Source organism: Neodiprion pinetum, chromosome 6 (assembly GCF_021155775.2).
Source record: "Neodiprion pinetum isolate iyNeoPine1 chromosome 6, iyNeoPine1.2, whole genome shotgun sequence".
Taxonomy (NCBI): domain Eukaryota; kingdom Metazoa; phylum Arthropoda; class Insecta; order Hymenoptera; family Diprionidae; genus Neodiprion; species Neodiprion pinetum.
The window spans coordinates 18,139,532-18,158,127 of NC_060237.1; the positions used below are offsets into that span (position 1 = coordinate 18,139,532).

Genomic DNA, 18,596 nt, shown 5'->3' on the forward strand with positions numbered 1-18,596 from the left:
CAAAATGGCAATGACAAACGCAATAACAACCTTTTCGGATTTCGTCGTAATTGATAAGGCTTAGCTTCGGATTTCGTACAACTTGTATCCACTCCACGCCTCGAATCTTTCGGAAAAATATGGCTCTTCGCCAAACGCATTGATATGCCATCAGGAACAACACAGCGTTGCTTGTCCGTACTACTGTTTACTAATTATGGATCTACAATTCGCAAACTTCATGCACTGAAGAATTATTAAATCGGTAATGTATTGTACAATACGAATATGGAAGAAGTATTTCATAGCATGCTGGTTATAATTATATAGTTTAAAAAGAACCCTTCGTAGTTCGCGTCTGTCCAACACGTACGAAATTTCACAAGAATTAGCCCTGTAGAATAACAAAATCTCACTGATTTTACCTGATTTTCAATAAACATAGTTTGTGGGAATTTTTCAATGACTGATTTTAATTAGTATACGACGGACGTTAGAAAAATTTGTTATACTGAAAATACAATAATATCCGACAGCAGGAACGCAGCATTAGCGGGCTGGAACTATCAATGAAATATGTAGTGAAGACTAAATTCATACAAACCTATGTAGCCACACATCGGATCGTGGGTAATGCATACGTTCGACGTTAATAATTCTACTCGCGTTGATACCATTATTCGCAGGGAATTGAATTCTGGAACAAATTTGAGGACTCGTTTTAAGTTGGGATTGATGTTTCATGAAACCTCGCAGATATTACGTATATTATGAAGCCTGCATCACAATGATTGAAGCGGTATGTATTTGATTAATTTTTACGTACCTTTCAATTCAATTGTGTTAGGACCGGCTTCGAGCTTCGAACCGAACTATGCCGATTCACGGTCACGCACGCGTTAGAACGAAGCGGAGCTCATCTAAAATTCGTTGTCGAACATAGATTCACTACGAGAATAAATTCAGAAGCACAGCACATGTGTAAATTTCAAAGACAGAGTAAAGGGAAATAGGATGATGGGGAATTTTTTTGGTTAGTCAATTTAAATGATAGAATAAATTAAAGTCACAAAAATTTTACTTATAAAAGAAACCTAATAGTAGAACCAATGAATTCTACGTAATATCTTTATATTGTTTTATTTAGCTTTTCTTTTATAAGATCTTTTGGAAACGTTTTGTTTCATGTCTAGTTTGTATTGCGACTTTGCTTCATTAAAACTGTTGTTAAAATTAACGCATCTGTTTGCGTGATTGCGATTACTTATCATATTAATCGATATCTAGTAGGCTAACAGACGGCGAGGAGTGAAATCTAGAGTTGTGTGCGGCACTGAGTGACGCGTGTCCAGGAACGATACCTGGTGATCCTTTCGCCCGAAAGACAACGACGGTTCATCACACTGGTCTGTAGTTTTAGATTGCCGTCATCAAATTAGACAGGAACGTCAGCTACGGCTTTCTGCAACCCTAGTCTTAGGAGGAATGCGGCTCTGGTGAACACTGGAGTCAGTGAAATAGACGAAAGCACTGGGGCAACTTCGCGTCTTCTAAAAAGAGAGCAACGGCTTGAAAACCTTTGTCTCTGAAAAGGCAGCTCTGGTAACCCCCAAGTCTGCGAAAAGCATTAGATGTATCAGGATGTTTCCGTGTGGACGAGACTGATCCTTCTTTTTACCCGTAAGAGAAACTCCTTTTAATTAAATCATTCTCTCCATTTTTCAGTCGGAAGGTAAAGACATGAACAATAACGTGGTGTTCCCACAAGTCGAAGGCTTCGAGGAAACCGCACACGTTACGGTACAGAGCAACATGTCCATGATTTCAACATTGTCCTATATTGCTTGTGCCCTTCGATTCAAACCTCGATCCGATGCGTTCACGATAATCTCCGTTACAGCTGCACTTCTGGGTTAAATTTTCAAAATCACACCGATAAAAGAAATTTTTCTGGAAAAAATGTTGCCAACCTTTGAAAGCTTCTTAAGGCTCGTACCGCACGCTGAACACTAATAAAAGTCTGAGCAAGATTTATTGAAAATACCTAGCAGATACGAATACATCAAGGAACCGAATCGTAAAAAAGCAAAGCGAAATCCCTAGTGGAAGCAATTTGCAAATTCAACATCGGAGGCGCAGGTTTGACGGAAAGCATCGCGAGCGCGTCGGGTTTAGGTTTCAATCGGAAATCACAAGTGATGAAAATTTGGTAAACCGAGGAAAACGGGAAATATTAGGGGATTTTGTTTCGTAGGGATAAGTCGGGGAAGGTCAGAAAATTTGTTAAAATGCTTGAAATATTTCTGGGACATTCCGCAAAATATAATGTTCAATGCGATCTTCCAATTATATTCAACTAATTCCAATAATGTAAATTGCATTTTACAATTTTCGTAAGACTTTCGGATTTTATTTTATTTACTGTGATTGCTCAATTATTATCACTGTTTATTTTCACATACCGAGAGGAACGGTGAAGCTTAGATGATTGAGCCATTGACTGCGTGTATGGGAGCTTTATCGTTTTATCACGCAGGCTGACCATCTCAAGCTTCAGCATTCAAATTTAACTCAGGGGAATTGTTCAGGTGATGCAAATTTCTTTAAGTTGAGCAGGTATCGAGTAGTTGATGTAGTGATTTGGGAGTGCTACGAGTCATGATAGCAAAGCTATTTCAATTCGCCACTTGACACGGGGAATTTGACATATTACGACTTGTTCGTTGGCTCCCCTGCCTTGTAGATGAAAAATATGACCACGTTACGATTTCACCGAACAACAGCGTACAATTATTTTGCCTACGAGCAGTCTTTCAGCCTGCTAAGTTTTACCGTTTCCTTTTGATAAATGGCAATGGTAATGTATAAATTGATATTTTTTCATTATTCGAACAATATAATTGATTTATTAGTTGGATATTGGTAACAAAGTGTGTTTACATTCCAACACTAAAAATTTCACATAGGCTACATGTGAGGCAAGCGAATAATAATAATAATAATAATAATAATAATTTGATATGTTTATAAAGGAAATGAAATACTCTACAATTCAAAAACACGCTGAGAATGATAGTTCACGATTTCCTTTGATCCAGGAAGTGACGCATATCGGTTTAAACTTGGCAAATTCTACCATTTTATGCAATAATATATTCCGATTTCTCAGATCCTGTGACATTACCTATAGTATTTTCCGCTAAATGTTTACACAGCGTAAACGCCCTCACGACGGTATTTAATCATTCTTAGTTTACCGCCATTAGCCATCAGCTATTGCACGTAGCGTTGTGAGGTATGAAAAACTTGCCGACATAGTCTGAAAACGATAATATCAGAAGGTGACGAAAACACGAGGACGCGGTATCGAGTATTCAAAATCGCACCAAAAGGCACGAGCACTTACAGATCCATAAAACGCAAGCGATAATATTGGAAGTAGACCGTCAACATAAATAACAACTGGTTGTTGCGATCGTTGCATAATCGACAGCATGTTTCTAAGCATTGTTGGTGATTTGCCGATCCAATCGCTGTTGAAAACAGAGGCGCCTACTTCTTCGCTCTAGGCGTTGAAACAATCAAGTATGAAGGGTTAGCTTCCGGTACGGAATATACGACGACTCTGATTTTTATGACATGTTTATTTTTATTCTTTTTCCCGTACTCACCACTTTGATCAAATGGTCCGCAGGCCATGAAAATAAAAGAAGCTCCATTGCCGATACTAACTCAAAGAAAATGAACTTTACCACGTCGTATTTACCCGGGCGCTGTAATTTCATTTCTCGTTTCAAATATAAAATAAAAATCGATGTTATCAGTCACCCAATTTTCCAAGTATTACGGAGCAAAGAATATTTCGCAGCTCAGCCTTACCCGAATAATTACGAAACCTCCGGTTGTGACGGCAAACATGGCGATGCTCGTAATTTCTACGGCTATAATACGCGTACTGGCCGTCAAATTCTCCGTGTATCTGAAATGAAATCAACCTACAAAGGGTCTCGCCTTATAACTTTTCTCAATACATGATTATACAGAATCGTAATAGTAGTGAGCTCCCACCACGCAGAAATATACAGAACCAAAAAATCAACTACAAACATTTATTTTACTCAATTTTACCTTATTAATTTTTGATACTTCCCTACACAGCCGCGTAATTCGTTCGTGTTAGTTACTTTTTGGAACTCCAGATTTAGCAACTCAAACCTTAGGCCTGTGTACCACAATAACATGGCATACAAAATGTCTACCATGACCATGCTTCCAACTTGGAAGATGGAAATACTCTGCATAACATACATGCAGAGCCACAGCCAAGTTGAGTTCACCTCGAATGGGTAAGCAACATCACCCGGAAATGGTTGTGGCTGGAAAATAGGGCCAGCGATGAAAAATATTGGGCCGAGGATACAGCTGACAAAAACAGTCGTGTGTAAAACGAAACATCTATCGACGTAGGCCTGAATTAATTCTTTCTCCTCGCCAGTAGCTTGCTTTATAAAATTCTCCATTTCAGCTACCAAAACCTGTTCAAGAAGTTCTGCAGTTAAGGGCCTGGATGTCACTTAGGACGGTGAAGGCGAAAGATTACGTATAACTGGGGATAAATAGATAGCTATCCAAATGTGCTTGAGTAAGGCAGCCCGTATAGAAAAAAAGTTTAACTGAATACAGACTTTTGATAAGCTATATGATATTAAGAGCTGACAACCAAAAGGACGTAACCCACAATTTTTTAGCATTCGATGATTTCACTGCGATAAAGGTACTAATCAACAAAACAGTGGCTTACGTCGTTTTGTTTCTCAGCCCTCGATGTAATAATATTACTAATTCGTCGATACTGATGTTACCGGATCTTTTCTTATCCGTTATAATTTATAATGCTGACCTTATAGGTCAGGTTGGGTGTTTGACCAAAACCGATTTCCACGCTATTGTACGCATGCTTGTATTTTCGTTAAACAAATTTCAGAACTGGAGCATTTCACGGCAAAATCTTTCTTCCGCGTGATTTGAATACTTATGAATTTTTAATAATACAGAACAACGGATAAAAACGCATTACTCTTTGCACCTCACCTGAAGACGAAGTCGTTCTTTCTTGCAGATTAGTATTTTCATGCATGTCGACATAAGGGCTCCCATTTCTGCCAAAATTTTTATGCATCTGTCGATATCATTTCTGTTCAAGTAGATATTGTAAATGATAGAAAGCACGTTGATTACCAGGAGAACTATTGCTAACCAACCACAAATATTATGCCGTCGGACAGCCCATTTATTCGCTCCAATCGGGGGTGGCCAGCAACAAATTGGAAGGATTGCATATTTGGTAGCAGCGATGGCAGTCTCAATCGTAACTTTGTATTTCATTGCAATCGCTCTATAACCCGATCCGTCTTTTTAAAATTTGCCTTATAGTTCAGCTATGGATTGCTGCTACGGCAGAACTCGCGGAACTCTATTGAGGTTCGACAAGGAATGACAGCACCAGCTTTCTGGTTCCAAAGCGATTAAGCTAATAATTCGATCTATGAATAGCTCCTTTCCTGCGATTGGTCTGGCCCTGTCAGAGGAAGGGAGGTACCTGCACCTTGCTTCATAGCAATTACACACGTTACAGTCACACTGGAGTCGTTATGATAGATAATACTGGGTTTAATTAGTTTAAGTGTTGCCAATTTGAGTCTACGCAAGCATATAGAATGACTCGATTAAATTGAATGTGTAGTAGCTCTAATTGCGAGGTCGGCCATCAATGGATCTTATTACAAAGACGAGATTGAGTTTTGACCATATATATCCTCGGTATGCCGGTTTGACTCGTTATTTGATAATAAACACCATGTATCAGTCATAACTCTTCGGTATGTGTGATTGTGCGCGTGTCGAAGTTTCAAAATTTTGTGACTAGCGCTAGACTTGTTACTTTGAATCACTTCAAACTATTTGTTATGTATAACGGTTTTGAAGTAACTTACTGATATTTATTACCCTCACAAGCTCTCTGCAAGATCTCCTTGTAACACATTTTGAATATTTTTATTAAAATCGAACTTATCGCTCGTCCTCGTATGTTTTTAGAAAGTGCATAAATAAACTTAACATAGATAATAATATCACACATTTATGCTGCAATAGCCGGTGTCATGTAATACTGAAATTCGATGTAAAATATTTCAAAATTGAATACAACCTAGGTATCCATTTAAAAGGTCACACGATAATGGCCTATGACAAGTAAACTAATTTTTTCAGAAGAACGAAAAAATATCCGTATTTCTGTGAATGTACACCGAAACTTTCGGATGATTAGCTCTTAGTACTGGGTGAACAGAATTTAACAGCGCAAAGTTCTTGGAACTCGAATTACATCGAAACAGCTTAACAATAAGTAAATCTTCGTTATGTTATAATGTTCTATAAAATCGGAACAAAGTTGGAGTTTCGATAGAAATTGAGGCAAAAGACGAACAAAGTATTCATCTCTTCTGTGCTAGTTGGGATGAACAAAAAAGCTTAAAAATTTTTGACAACACTATTAACGCTGATGTTAAAGTGTTTTTTTTTTTTTTGTTTTGATTTTTTTTTCTTGCGTTGATCCACCCATGAGGTAAAAGAGTCCTCAATCAAACAAATACTGATAGTATTAGAAATATGATATTTTTAAAAAACTGAATAATTTCAATGGAAAGAAAAGTGAATAGTCCTTTATATTAAGGTTACGTGCTCATCACCATTTCGCACTCACAACTCATTTTTCGTCTCTCTCATCTGGAAGCCTCTTCATCTCACCAGAATAACAATCCCTCGCACATCCTGTGCACACTTGACTATTTCCTCTCATTCCCAGAACTCTGCTTTCTGCGCTCACTCATGCTTTGCTCTGCTGTACAAATTTATTCAACCCTACTTTTCGACATTTCGGTTATTCCCATAATGTAAAGGCTCATAAACAAATCGAAGATCGTCACAGTTGACATATTTATTTCATTCCCAACTCAACAATAATGGTCAGTTTTTTTTACTTGATAAGTGGGAGAAAAGTAGGTCTTTTCTCCCGCAAATGAGTTTGTCAGTTTCTTTGTTTTTCTCTCTTTTTTTCAATTTTGAACTACTTCTTGCTGTATTATTATGAACTTTCAATAATATTCTAATTTTCAGACCAATAAAATAATTACACTTTCACATAAAAAGCAAAATTACAATGTTTTTTTTATACAAAAAAGCTGTTATTGTTTTTTTTTTCGTATGTTATAATAATTTTTCATCGAAAAAATAAAAATTTCCGTGAAGTTTTAAAATTCAATTGTGGAAATGTATGTTAATATTACTACAATGTATCATAATTAACGATATATCGTCCTTGTTGTGCATATCTGAAATATGTTGAATATTGGCAGTTGACTGCATAGCTGAAATGTCAAGCTTGGACCGTTTCGGTTGTGGTTTTTCTCACATGATATCATCAGTCGATGGTCCAACAATAACGTCCGTTATTTGCTTTCTCGTTCTTCTTTTGGAGTGGATGAAATCTTTGGTGTAACCTTCGGCTACCGACGAAGATTTCCATCCACCAAAACTTTTGAGATGCGTCATTGTAAAGCCTATACAAAAAGTGAAAATAAGTTAGAGATGTTTTTCGTTACAGTTAAAAAAGTATGTATGAATTGATTATCATGGAATTCTGTAAATGTAAATTTGGTATCATGGAACGCTATAGATTAACTAGAGATGAGTAAAGAGACAGAATGTATTACAATACTACGATGTGTGGGTGAATGAATATAGCGAGTAGTCAACAAGACAGTACAGTCCAAAGTTCTGAAAATCCCCGCGAGAGCAAGCGAGAGGAGAATACGGAGAAGAATCCAAAACCAGATCAGTATCAGTCGAAACTCGGAAGAGATAACACGTGAGTCTTGTTGACAGTAGCTCGTTACGTGTGCGAGAGTGAGTCAGTGAACCGTGTGAAGGTGGGGCTATCAACTCGGCGAATCGAGGCTCATAATGATCGATTTGATTATTAAATGACGTTGGATCGCGTTTCTGATGTACTTGTGGTCGAGTAATTAGATGCGAGAGCAGAACTGGGTAGAGCCGGTTGGAGATTCTCGTGCTGGCCTTTCCGGGGCCGCATGATTGAGGTTTGGACCCGGGGTGGTTGACGCGTTGGGGAACCAACGTGGTTATTGCAGTCCGCGGATCAAGAAGACTTGAAAATAAATAACAATTCACACAAAATTGGTGTAGCCGCGTGGGCTGGCCTTGCCGGGGTAGCTAAGCAGCCCCGGGGTGGTTTCCGTGTCGGAAAACCGGTGCGGCTTGCGGTCCCCGGTTAAAATAGTACAGGTACTGACCGATGATTTCGAGCGAGATAGTACCAAGTCAAGTCATCCTGGGGCCTACTCCGGTTCTGCTCGCGACGAGACCCGTGTTGAACGGATAACAGTTAGAAAGTTACCCAAGTTGACACGAGCGTTGAATAATTACTGATTAAATGAATGTAAAGTCTGTCCGATAAACTCTGAAGTACAGTTTCATATCTGGTGGCCATATTATTAATCGTTGAATCGACCCCGAACCCACTATTATTGTTTTGAGTCTATCGAAAGGGGTGACTGTGAGACCTATAGCTACTACAAAAGGAAATTTTGGTACTTGTAGTATCCGGCTTGAGGTTTTTCACTAACAGGGGCCTTATGCCATATTAAGTGACTAGACTTTGTCACGCATCACTCAGAACTGTATCGAGCTTGGGGGGGTGGGGGGCGTGATACATTTCTTCGGGAATAGGAATACCGATTTATAGATCTTTGTATGCAGTTTCCTGAATTGATATAGCGGTAAAAAACATCCACACCTCATCACCTTTGACTTCCACACATTTACCACCAGCCTCTTCCTAACCATACACATTTTTAGCTTCCTAATCGTAACTTCCATCTCCTCTTCCTGCTCTGCCAACATCAGTATATGATCCTCGTAAGCCAGTGTCCGAACTCTGATTCCCCCCAGCCATACCCCTACTACGTTTCTTCCCTTTGCCAACTCCTCCTCCATATCCGCAATCATTAAATTGAATAGGCATGGACTAAGCGGGTAACCCTGCCTCACCCACTGAAGTATGAAAAGACTCGAATGAGAGAGAGAAAGAGACAGAGAACATGGAAGGGTGATGTTATCTCTCTTGCACGGTACAAACTTTCAATTAGCTTGTACACCGCTTTCGCACGTGCTTTCTTTTATAAATCAATTACATTTCATTTTGGCTTTGGACTCTCCCACGCATGCGCAATAGTGACTCTCTGTTCATCGTATCATATTGACAATCATCACTTTTCTGTGCATTCGATTCAAATACATATTTTACAATTCTTATTGTTTCGTTCGCTTCACTCTGTCGTTAATTGAAGAATATAAAGACGGACACCCCTGGGTAAATTTTTGTGACCAGTTTTCGGCGAGCCAGTGGGCCCAGATGGGCCTAGGAGAGTAAGACTGTTTTGCTCTATCGATTCTACCAAACGAGCTCACACCGACATTCGTAGCAGCCAAAGGAGTGTCAGTATAAAAGCTTGAGATTGAGTCGGTACAATGTGAGTACGTAAGACTACTTGTCGACTGCGACTTAGAAATGTCGATCAGCTCGATCATCCCCGTGTGAAGACATGTAACCGCGTCCGACGCCAACCACCCCAACTACCTCCGAGCATCTCCAACCACCGTCAACCACCTCCGACCACTTCCGATCACCTTCGTCCTCCACGTTCACCTCGTCCCCCTCCTCCTGCTCCTTCTCCACCCCCTCATCGTCCTCGTCGTCCTCGTCCTTTTCGACCAGTGCCAACCACCTCCAAACACCTCCTATGTTGACTCCTACGTAACACAGGCTTTGCAATGATAAACCCAAGCCAGTACTTAGCCTGTGTGTACTTACCGACTTGTCGGTGATACAAGAAATTAATAATGAGAATAAGTTTCTTCCAAAACTCGTAGCAAAACAGTGATTTAATTGAAGTATAGGTACCCGAGAGAAGAATGTATACATAGGACATAAATAATAATAGATCAGATGTAATAATGATGCAGAGACCAAACAGTATATATTTATGTACGGTCCATGTACGATATTAATATATATGATCCATTCACGATTAATACGTAATGCATACTGTAAATTTTATAATTTTCCAAGAGACAAACTAGATTACCTACAATAATACGTCTATAATATGAAAATTGAAGAATTATTCATTTCGAAATGGGATTCTATTCGACACGTGCTCGATGTATTCTACAACATTAATATTCATAGTTATTCCAACAACTTTTCATTTGCTCTCTCGATCTTGAATTTTCGTAGGCATAGAATCGAAACGCTGTTTTAGTTAGTCGCAAGTGAAGTATCTACGTTGGGTAGAGAAGCAGAATTGTTTTTCGAAAAGTGTTCATATGGAAAAAATTTCCGAGTAACTGTAATACATTACGGATGCGCAAATTTTGATCGAGATGAAATGGATGCTCCGTACATGAGACAGTATTTAACGCAGTGTCCTGATTTAAAGACCTAAAAAGGTGATTGTGGCGATTTTTTTTTTTCTTGATAGGGAGAGACAGAACGAAGGTTCTAAAAACTTCGAGTGTATTCAGACACACATTTGAAAGGTTCGAGCGAAAATTTTTATTACCCAACTGTCGCAGAACGGCTGCGTTATTAGCTGACCCGTTAACTGAAAAATATATCTTTAATCAACGGCTGACAGTCGAAGGGAAAAAATTCAGAGTAACTGTAATACATCACGGATGCGCTAATTTTGAACGAGATGAAATGGATGCTTCGTATATGAGACAGTATTTAACGCTGCGTAGTGATTTAAAGACCTAAAAAGGTGATAGGGAGAGAAAGAACGAAGCTTCTTAACACTTCGAGTGTATTTTAACACACATTTGAAAGGTACGAGCATAATTTTTCATCATCCAACTGTCGCAGAACGGCAGCGTTATTAGCCGACCCGTTAACTGAAGGATATATCTTCAGTCAACGGCTGACCATCGAAGGGCCTAGCCGCTTGAGTCTGAAATCGGCAGGAAAGATAAAGTGCGTATTTCTTGCCTGAATTGTAAGAACTGAAATCATAATGCATCATATCATATCATCGTACATCATACATCATGCGTCATCTTGAATCATACATCATACATAGTATTGAAGTTTGAAACCAAAGTTGGATGTTCGGATGTTCGGAAAGTGACGTCACCCAAATTTTTTTTCTCTTGACGTCATCGATCTATACTAATCAGCTAGCCGAATTCCTCAGTCTGGAAACAACCGCGCAGTAGAGCGGACGGATGAGAGTCGCGCTCCGCAGATTTCGAGTACCGGGTTCTCTACCTCCTGGATCCTGCGATCCGGGTCCGCGTCCTAGTGCAACTCGAGTTCCAGGATAAGCGCTCCGTAGTTTCTATGCTCCAGGTCCGGTACCTAGTGCAACTCGACTTCCAGGACAAGTGCTCCGTAGTTCTGGCTGTCCAGGTCCTCAACCTGATGAGTATTGACCTTCCGGACCAATTTTCAGGTCTACTAGTTTAATTATTGAAAACGTCATATTTTGTACCATCAAACTAATATGCATGCTTCAGATAATAATGATGAATCGGAAAAAAAAATTAACGACCAGGATTGAGAAATTGCAATTGGTGAGTAGTTGGCATTGTATACATAGGAATACATGACAATAACGTCGTTGAATTGGAGCTAAAATTGCTGTGCGCGGTGCGTGGTGTTTCAAATCTGTTAGCACTTAGCTGATTGTTCTGTGGTATTTTTTGAAGAAACTTATTGTCATAAAATCACGAACAAAAACCAGTTACACTAGGCATCCGACCCCGAGCGAGCTTCAGCGAGCAAGTGATTTGAAACTAGTTATTTTTAATTCGCGCACCGTCGATGTACCAAAATAACCCAAAAAATCGTGGTATCATAGTAATTGTCGACCTCAAACGTAAAAAGTAACGATTTTTACCAAGAAAATTCTGAACGAAAATGAATGTGATATAACGTTTTTTTCTGAGTTTTTCACTTCATCGATGATGAAAATATATATCAATTCAAAGTAATTTTAGTTTTTACATTTCAGACAAAAATCACGCACTTCATCTTTCCTGCTAATTCGAGATTCCAGCAGCGAGGCGCTTCAATGACCAGCTAATAACATCGCCCTTTTGTGACAATTGATGATGAGTAAATTTTTCTTCCACTGTCCAAATGTGAGTTAAAATACACTCAAAATTTGAAAAATCTTCGCTAGTCATCTCCCGTTGAAAAAAATTGCCGACAATCAGCGTTTCGATTGAAGATTATCGTATTTGATTGATTTGAAAAAAAAAAAATATGTCTATTTTTCTCAATCTTTCATATAGCAGCATTTAAAGAACCCGGTTTCCACTCTAAACCGACGTGAGAGATGCTTTTTCTCCATTATCTGATTATATTATTGACATTTTTTCGGTGTTACTTAGATATTTGGCTGTATAATTATTGATTGCTTTCAGTTTTTAACCATTTGTATACGATAATGGTACGAAATAAATAATCATAATCAACTATTTACATATGAACGAATTACAAAAAGTTATTTGTGCTCCGTGAGTTTAAAATTTTTATAATGTTTAATGGCAATTGAATTATATTTTATCCGAAATTATTTGAACTTGTCACGTACACAACGAATTATTTTAATGCATTTTTCGCGCAAGCCCGAATTCCGGAGCTATCAATGCGCTAATAAAATTTCGATAATTTTTTATAATTTTCTGATAATCTTCTTGGTAAAATGCGTCGATAAAAAAATTATATTAATCCTTACCCAATATTTTTGATGGGTTCTTATACTGAAAATATTTTTTACTATTGCAGGTATACCCGTGGTGGTTATCGGTTGTTGTTGGAGGTGGTCGGAGGTCGACGAGGATTTGTGCTCGGTGAGTTTAACATTTTTATAATGTTTAGTGTCAATTTTATTACATTTTATCTGGAATTTTTTGAGCTTATCCCGTTTGCAATGAATTATTTCCATTCATTTTTCGCGCAAGCACAAATTCAGTAGCTATAAACGCGCTAATACAATTTATTACATATTAATTAATTGATTAATTACAATAATCCTTACATAATATTTTTGATGTGTTCTTAGCTCAGCGAAACTTTAACAGCTGAGTTGGCATTGAGAGACGAGTAGACATCACCACATGACAAAAAAGAGAAACCAAATACAAAATAGTAACAGCCCTTTGCCGCAGCATAGATCCATACAAGATTCCAAGGTAGGCATCTTAGATTTACGAGCAAAGTCTGATTAGTACTTTGTCAATCTTGTTAGACCTATGAGATACGTTTCTAACCTGACAAAAATATATTGAAAATTTACAGTATTTGACAACAGTGATACCTTATCACATGGACACTGGCCCACCTGATAATCAAGCTTTACAAGTCCTCATTAAGAGTAAGTTTTACAAGTTCTTGGTAACAGTACCAACAATTACTTAATAACATCATTCGAAATTAATAATATGTTTTGTTTTCAGTATCGAAGGCTATTAATGAGGATAGTCCAACGGTGCCCGCATTATTAACGGACTACATATTGAAAGGTGGGTTGATTTCTTTCACCTTGTCTTGAATCCGTGCGAGATAAACACTTGTATATTTCACGGTTCAGTTATTATCATGAGGTTGAAGTTCGTAATGTTATTCAGGCGATGAATTTTTAGAAAAACTTGGAATACAACTTCAGGATTGTCTGAAAATAAGTAAACCGTAATAAACCAAATTGTAATCATATCAAGTTATCAGTAACAAGCAATTGCGGGTAAAATATTAGCTTACTTTTGTAAGTATTTATGAATATAGCCTCTATGAATATTCATTGTTGGTATATAAGGTCTGGCAACGTACCTACTTTCTGTAAGAGATGTTGAAGATTTTCAACATAATTATGTTTCAGTTCTGTGCCCCACCTAGTGATCCACTAGTACATATCCTCCGACGTGACATCGCTGTGCTACGTATAAAGAAGAAAAGATTTATTAAGATGTAGATTGCTCCTCTCTTGCCATTGTGCTTTCAGCCATTGTTGTGGTGTGTGTTTAAAATTAAGGACAGTATATATATAATATAGAATAACAGGTACAGCTACGAATATAGCACTACAATAAATCTTATAGAAATGAGCCCTCATTGAGATTTCTCTGTATTTATAACTCGACGCGAGAAGGCAAAAATCAATGTAATGCCATCTGTAAGGTAATTGGACTCGTATTTGCACTACGAGAACTCGTTGGGCATTTTGCGGTGAAGTTTGAAAAATTGTTGTACAAGAAATTAAATAACTATAAAAATGGATAAAAAATATTATCTCTAATTGTGAATGTAGCTAATACAGCTTAAACCGTATATTGATTATGTTAATGATCTATTGTGACAAGATCGGAATTAGATAAGCTCTCTAAATACTTTTTTCTAGTCTATTAATTTATATCATGTATATGTAAATGTATACTTCTTCAGTTTATACAATCACTGCACTAGGATTACCCTTGCCACGTTTTATGTTGCGCTTGTGTAATTTGTATATTACTAACCTTACGTTTTACTGTATTTGCGACAAGTTGTGAGTGTTTCTAATTTCTTGGCGATTATTTGTGTACATGTATGTGTATAGGTATATGTATATGTATACTTATGCATGTGTATATACATGTATACAGAGAGGTATACACAGAGGTTTTAGTATATTCACATACGGATTTCTGTGTATAGGTATACTTGAACTAAAATATCCTTATCTCTAATACGGAGTTCTTCGTAATTCGCATTTGTTCTTGTAACCCAATGTCCTACATACGATGGCAAAAATCTAGATCCAACTTAACTGAGTCTCAAAGCCCTGTTCACATAAGAGCAGCTATTTGATAGAAATTATAGTTTATAGTTTACACAGCCCATTGCATGGTATTTCATTATAAATACATATGTTTCAATGTATTTAGAAATAATTTATCAAATGTACAGAGGTCATGTGCAAACAATAAATGAATTCGACCGCAGTTTGATGTATTCATTGGAGCTTTAACAATAAATTTAAGCTTTGTTACTTCTTTTATTTTATTATGGATAATCAAAAACATTTCCGACTATTCGTGCTGTGGAAGCATGGGGATTAAACCAAATGTAGCAGAAGATTAGAAACAGTGTATGTAGAGTACAGGTATTTTTCTAATAATGCAAACACGTGCCGCTGGCTTAGTCTTGACATATCTAGAATACCACGCCTTGCGAATCAGCTTTCCAGACAGAGATGAATGATGAATTTTAAGGACTGCATTATCGTTGTTGAATACTCTATGCCTCATGGGAAACGAAAATCTGTAACGATAAAATTGATGCGCCGGATCATCGTCGACTTTAACTTATGAAATGTCCTACCATTTTCGAACACCTCCTACCTCCCCCTGCCACCTCCGACCATCAATGGCCACTTTCGATCACCCCCTATCACCTTCTGCCAGCGCCGACCACCTCCTACCGTTTCCGAACACCTCCAACCATCCTATTTACCTATATTACTAGATTAGCTATGATATGAAAAGAGAAGAATTATTCATTTCGAAATGGGATTCTATTCGACGCGCGCTCGATGTATTCCATAACATTAGTATTGATAATTACGCTGCGTAGTGATTTAAAGACCTAAAAAGGTGATAGGGAGAGAAAGAACGAAGCTTCTCAACACTTCGAGTGTATTTTAACACACATTTGAAAGATACGAGCGAAATTTTTCATCATCCAACTGTCGCAGAACGGCAGCGTTATTAGCTGACCCGTTCACTGAAAAATATATCTTCAGTCAACGGCTGACCATCGAAGGGCCTGGCCGCTTGAGTCTGGAATCGGCAGGAGAGATAAAGTGCGTATTTCTTGTATGAAACGTGAAAACTAAAATCATTATACATCATATCATATCATCATACATCATACATCATACATCATACATCATACATCATACATCGTACAGCATACATCATCATACATAGTATTAAAGGTCGAAACTAAAGTTTGGATGTCGGATGTTCAGAAAGTGACGTTACCGATCTGAAATCAGCTAGCCGAATTCCTCAGTCTGGAGACAACCGCGCAGTAGAGCGGACGGATGAGAGTCGCGCTCCGCAAATTTCGAGTACCGGGTTCTCAACCTCCCGGATCCCGCGTTTCGGGTCCGCTACGTATTTCGAGTACCGGGTTCTCAACCTCCCGGATCCCGCGCTTCGGGTCCGCTACGCGGTGAAACTCGACTTCCAGGATAAGCACTCCGTGGTTCCTCGTTCGTGTTTACAATAAATTATTTCAATTCGTTTTTCGCGCAACCCCAAATTCGGTAGCTGTCAGTCCGCTAATAAAATTTCTCGACTTCCAGGATAAGCGCTCCGTGGTTCCTGGTTCATGTTTACAATAAATTATTTCAATTCGTTTTTCGCGCAACCCCAAATTCGGTAGCTGTCAGTCCGCTAATAAAATTTCTCGACTTCCAGGATAAGCGCTCCGTGGTTCCTGGTTCATGTTTACAATAAATTATTTCAATTCGTTTTTCGCGCAACCCCAAATTCGGTACCTGTCAGTCCGCTAATAAAATTTCTCGACTTCCAGGATAAGCGCTCCGTGGTTCCTGGTTCATGTTTACAATAAATTATTTCAATTCGTTTTTCGCGCAACCCCAAATTCGGTAGCTGTCAGTCCGCTAATAAAATTTCTCGACTTCCAGGATAAGCGCTCCGTGGTTCCTGGTTCATGTTTACAATAAATTATTTCAATTCGTTTTTCGCGCAACCCCAAATTCGGTAGCTGTCAGTCCGCTAATAAAATTTCTCGACTTCCAGGATAAGCGCTCCGTGGTTCCTGGTTCATGTTTACAATAAATTATTTCAATTCGTTTTTCGCGCAACCCCAAATTCGGTAGCTGTCAGTCCGCTAATGAAATTTCTCGACTTCCAGGATAAGCGCTCCGTGGTTCCTGGTTCATGTTTACAATAAATTATTTCAATTCGTTTTTCGCGCAACCCCAAATTCGGTAGTTGTCGGTGCGCTAATAAAATTTCTATAACTTTACAATCTTCTCATAATCTTTTTGGTAAAATATGTCGATAAAAAAATTATATCAAACCTTACACATTATTTTTGATTTCTTCTCACGCTGAAAATATTTATTAGTATTCGAGGTATAACTCGAGGTGGTTGGCGGTTTTCGTTGGAGGTAGTTAGGGGTGGTTGCGGGTAATCTCGGTGATTCAGGAGCAGGGGGACGAAAATTTGTGCTCGGTGAGTAAAACACTTTTATAATATTTCATGGCAATTGTAATTATATTTCATCTGAAATATTACAAACTTTCACGTTTACAATAAATTATTCCAATTCATTTTTCGTGCAAGCACATATTCAGTAGCTATGAATAATCTTATACAATTCATTATATTATTGATCATTTAATTAATATTCCTATAATATTTAATGGCAATTGTAATTATATTTCATCTGAAATATTACAAACTTGTCACGTTTACAATAAATTAATTTAATTCATTTTTCGTGCAAGCACATATTCAGTAGCTATGAATAATCTTATACAATTTATTATATTATTAATTAATTATTTAATCAATTCCTCAATTATATTAATCCTCACACAATATTTTCGATGTGTTCTTATACTTAAAATATTTATTACTATTCAAGGTATAACCTGAGGTGGTTAAAGGTGGTCGGAGGTGGACAAGGAGGAGGACGAGGAGGACGAGGATTTGTGCTGGGTGAGTAAAACACTTTTATAATATTTGATGACAATTGTAATTATATTTCATCTGAAATATTACAAACTTGTCACGTTTACAATAAATCATTTCAATTCATTTTTCGTGCAAGCACATATTCAGTAGCTATGAATAATCTTGTACAATTTATTACATTATTAATCAATTGATTATTTTCATTATTCCTTACACAATATTTTTGATGTGTTCCTATACTAAAAATATTCATCACTATTCCAGGTATTACCCGAGGTGGTCGGAGGTGGACGAGGAGGAGGACCAGCTGGACGAGGAGGAGGACCAGGCGGACGAGGAGGAGGAGGAGGTGGACGAGGAGGAGGCGGGGTGGGTCGTGGAAGAGGACCACTCCTCTCTTCAGAGGAGGGGGGGGGGGCAGGGAAGGGGGAAGGGATGGGCCGGGAAGGGAAGGGAAGGGAAGGGGTGGGGAGGGGAAGGGAAGGGGCGGGAAGGGGAGGGGAGGGGAAGGGACGGGGAGGGACGGGGAGGGGCGGGAGGGCGGGAGGGCGGGAGGGAGGGCGGGAGGGAGGGAGGGTGGGAGGGAGGGTGGGCGCGAGAGGGGGGGGGGGGGTGTACTGCTCTATTAACTTTAACGGGCTCGCATCGACATCCGTCCTCCACTCTCTCCCTCTCTCCCTCCCTCCCTCCCTCCCTCCCCTCCCTCCCGCCCTCCCTCCCTCCCTCCCCCCCTCCCTCCCCCCTCCCCCCCGCCACCCACCCT

The 18,596-nt window shown here is 38.7% G+C and overlaps 3 protein-coding genes across 5 annotated transcripts in view; 1 reads left to right on the plus strand and 2 right to left on the minus strand.

Annotated features, from left to right (window-relative positions):
• Window positions 1-18,596, minus strand: part of LOC124221122 (rRNA 2'-O-methyltransferase fibrillarin-like) — a 292,337-nt gene that overhangs the window by 261,300 nt on the left and 12,441 nt on the right. The window lies entirely within an intron of this gene.
• Window positions 1-18,596, plus strand: part of LOC124222162 (fasciculation and elongation protein zeta-2-like) — a 128,087-nt gene that overhangs the window by 11,836 nt on the left and 97,655 nt on the right. The window contains exons 3-8 of the mRNA XM_069137450.1: window positions 12,132-12,261; window positions 12,911-12,975; window positions 13,188-13,317; window positions 13,424-13,499; window positions 13,582-13,647; window positions 14,001-15,079. Coding sequence (XP_068993551.1) covers window positions 13,243-13,317; window positions 13,424-13,499; window positions 13,582-13,647; window positions 14,001-14,017 — 234 coding nt within the window. The 5' untranslated portion in view covers window positions 12,132-12,261; window positions 12,911-12,975; window positions 13,188-13,242 and the 3' untranslated portion in view covers window positions 14,018-15,079. Of the gene's footprint in view, window positions 1-12,131; window positions 12,262-12,910; window positions 12,976-13,187; window positions 13,318-13,423; window positions 13,500-13,581; window positions 13,648-14,000 lie in introns of the transcript that reaches the window.
• On the minus strand, window positions 2,911-5,455 carry LOC124222128 (odorant receptor 13a-like). Of its 3 annotated transcripts, XM_046632765.2 has the most exons (7): window positions 5,241-5,455; window positions 5,071-5,138; window positions 4,108-4,514; window positions 3,859-3,958; window positions 3,651-3,752; window positions 3,386-3,544; window positions 2,911-3,298 (listed from the first exon to the last, which is right to left on the minus strand). In XM_046632765.2, exons 1-7 carry the CDS (start codon window positions 5,362-5,364, stop codon window positions 3,242-3,244), a joined length of 1,017 nt encoding a protein of 338 aa, XP_046488721.1. In that variant the 5' UTR covers window positions 5,365-5,455; the 3' UTR covers window positions 2,911-3,241. The 3 variants fall into 3 exon arrangements, 2 of the variants coding, with proteins under 2 accessions (XP_046488721.1, XP_046488720.1); XM_046632764.2 differs by having other exon boundaries at window positions 5,071-5,455; XR_006883938.1 differs by lacking the exon at window positions 2,911-3,298 and having other exon boundaries at window positions 3,499-3,544; window positions 3,859-3,974; window positions 5,071-5,455.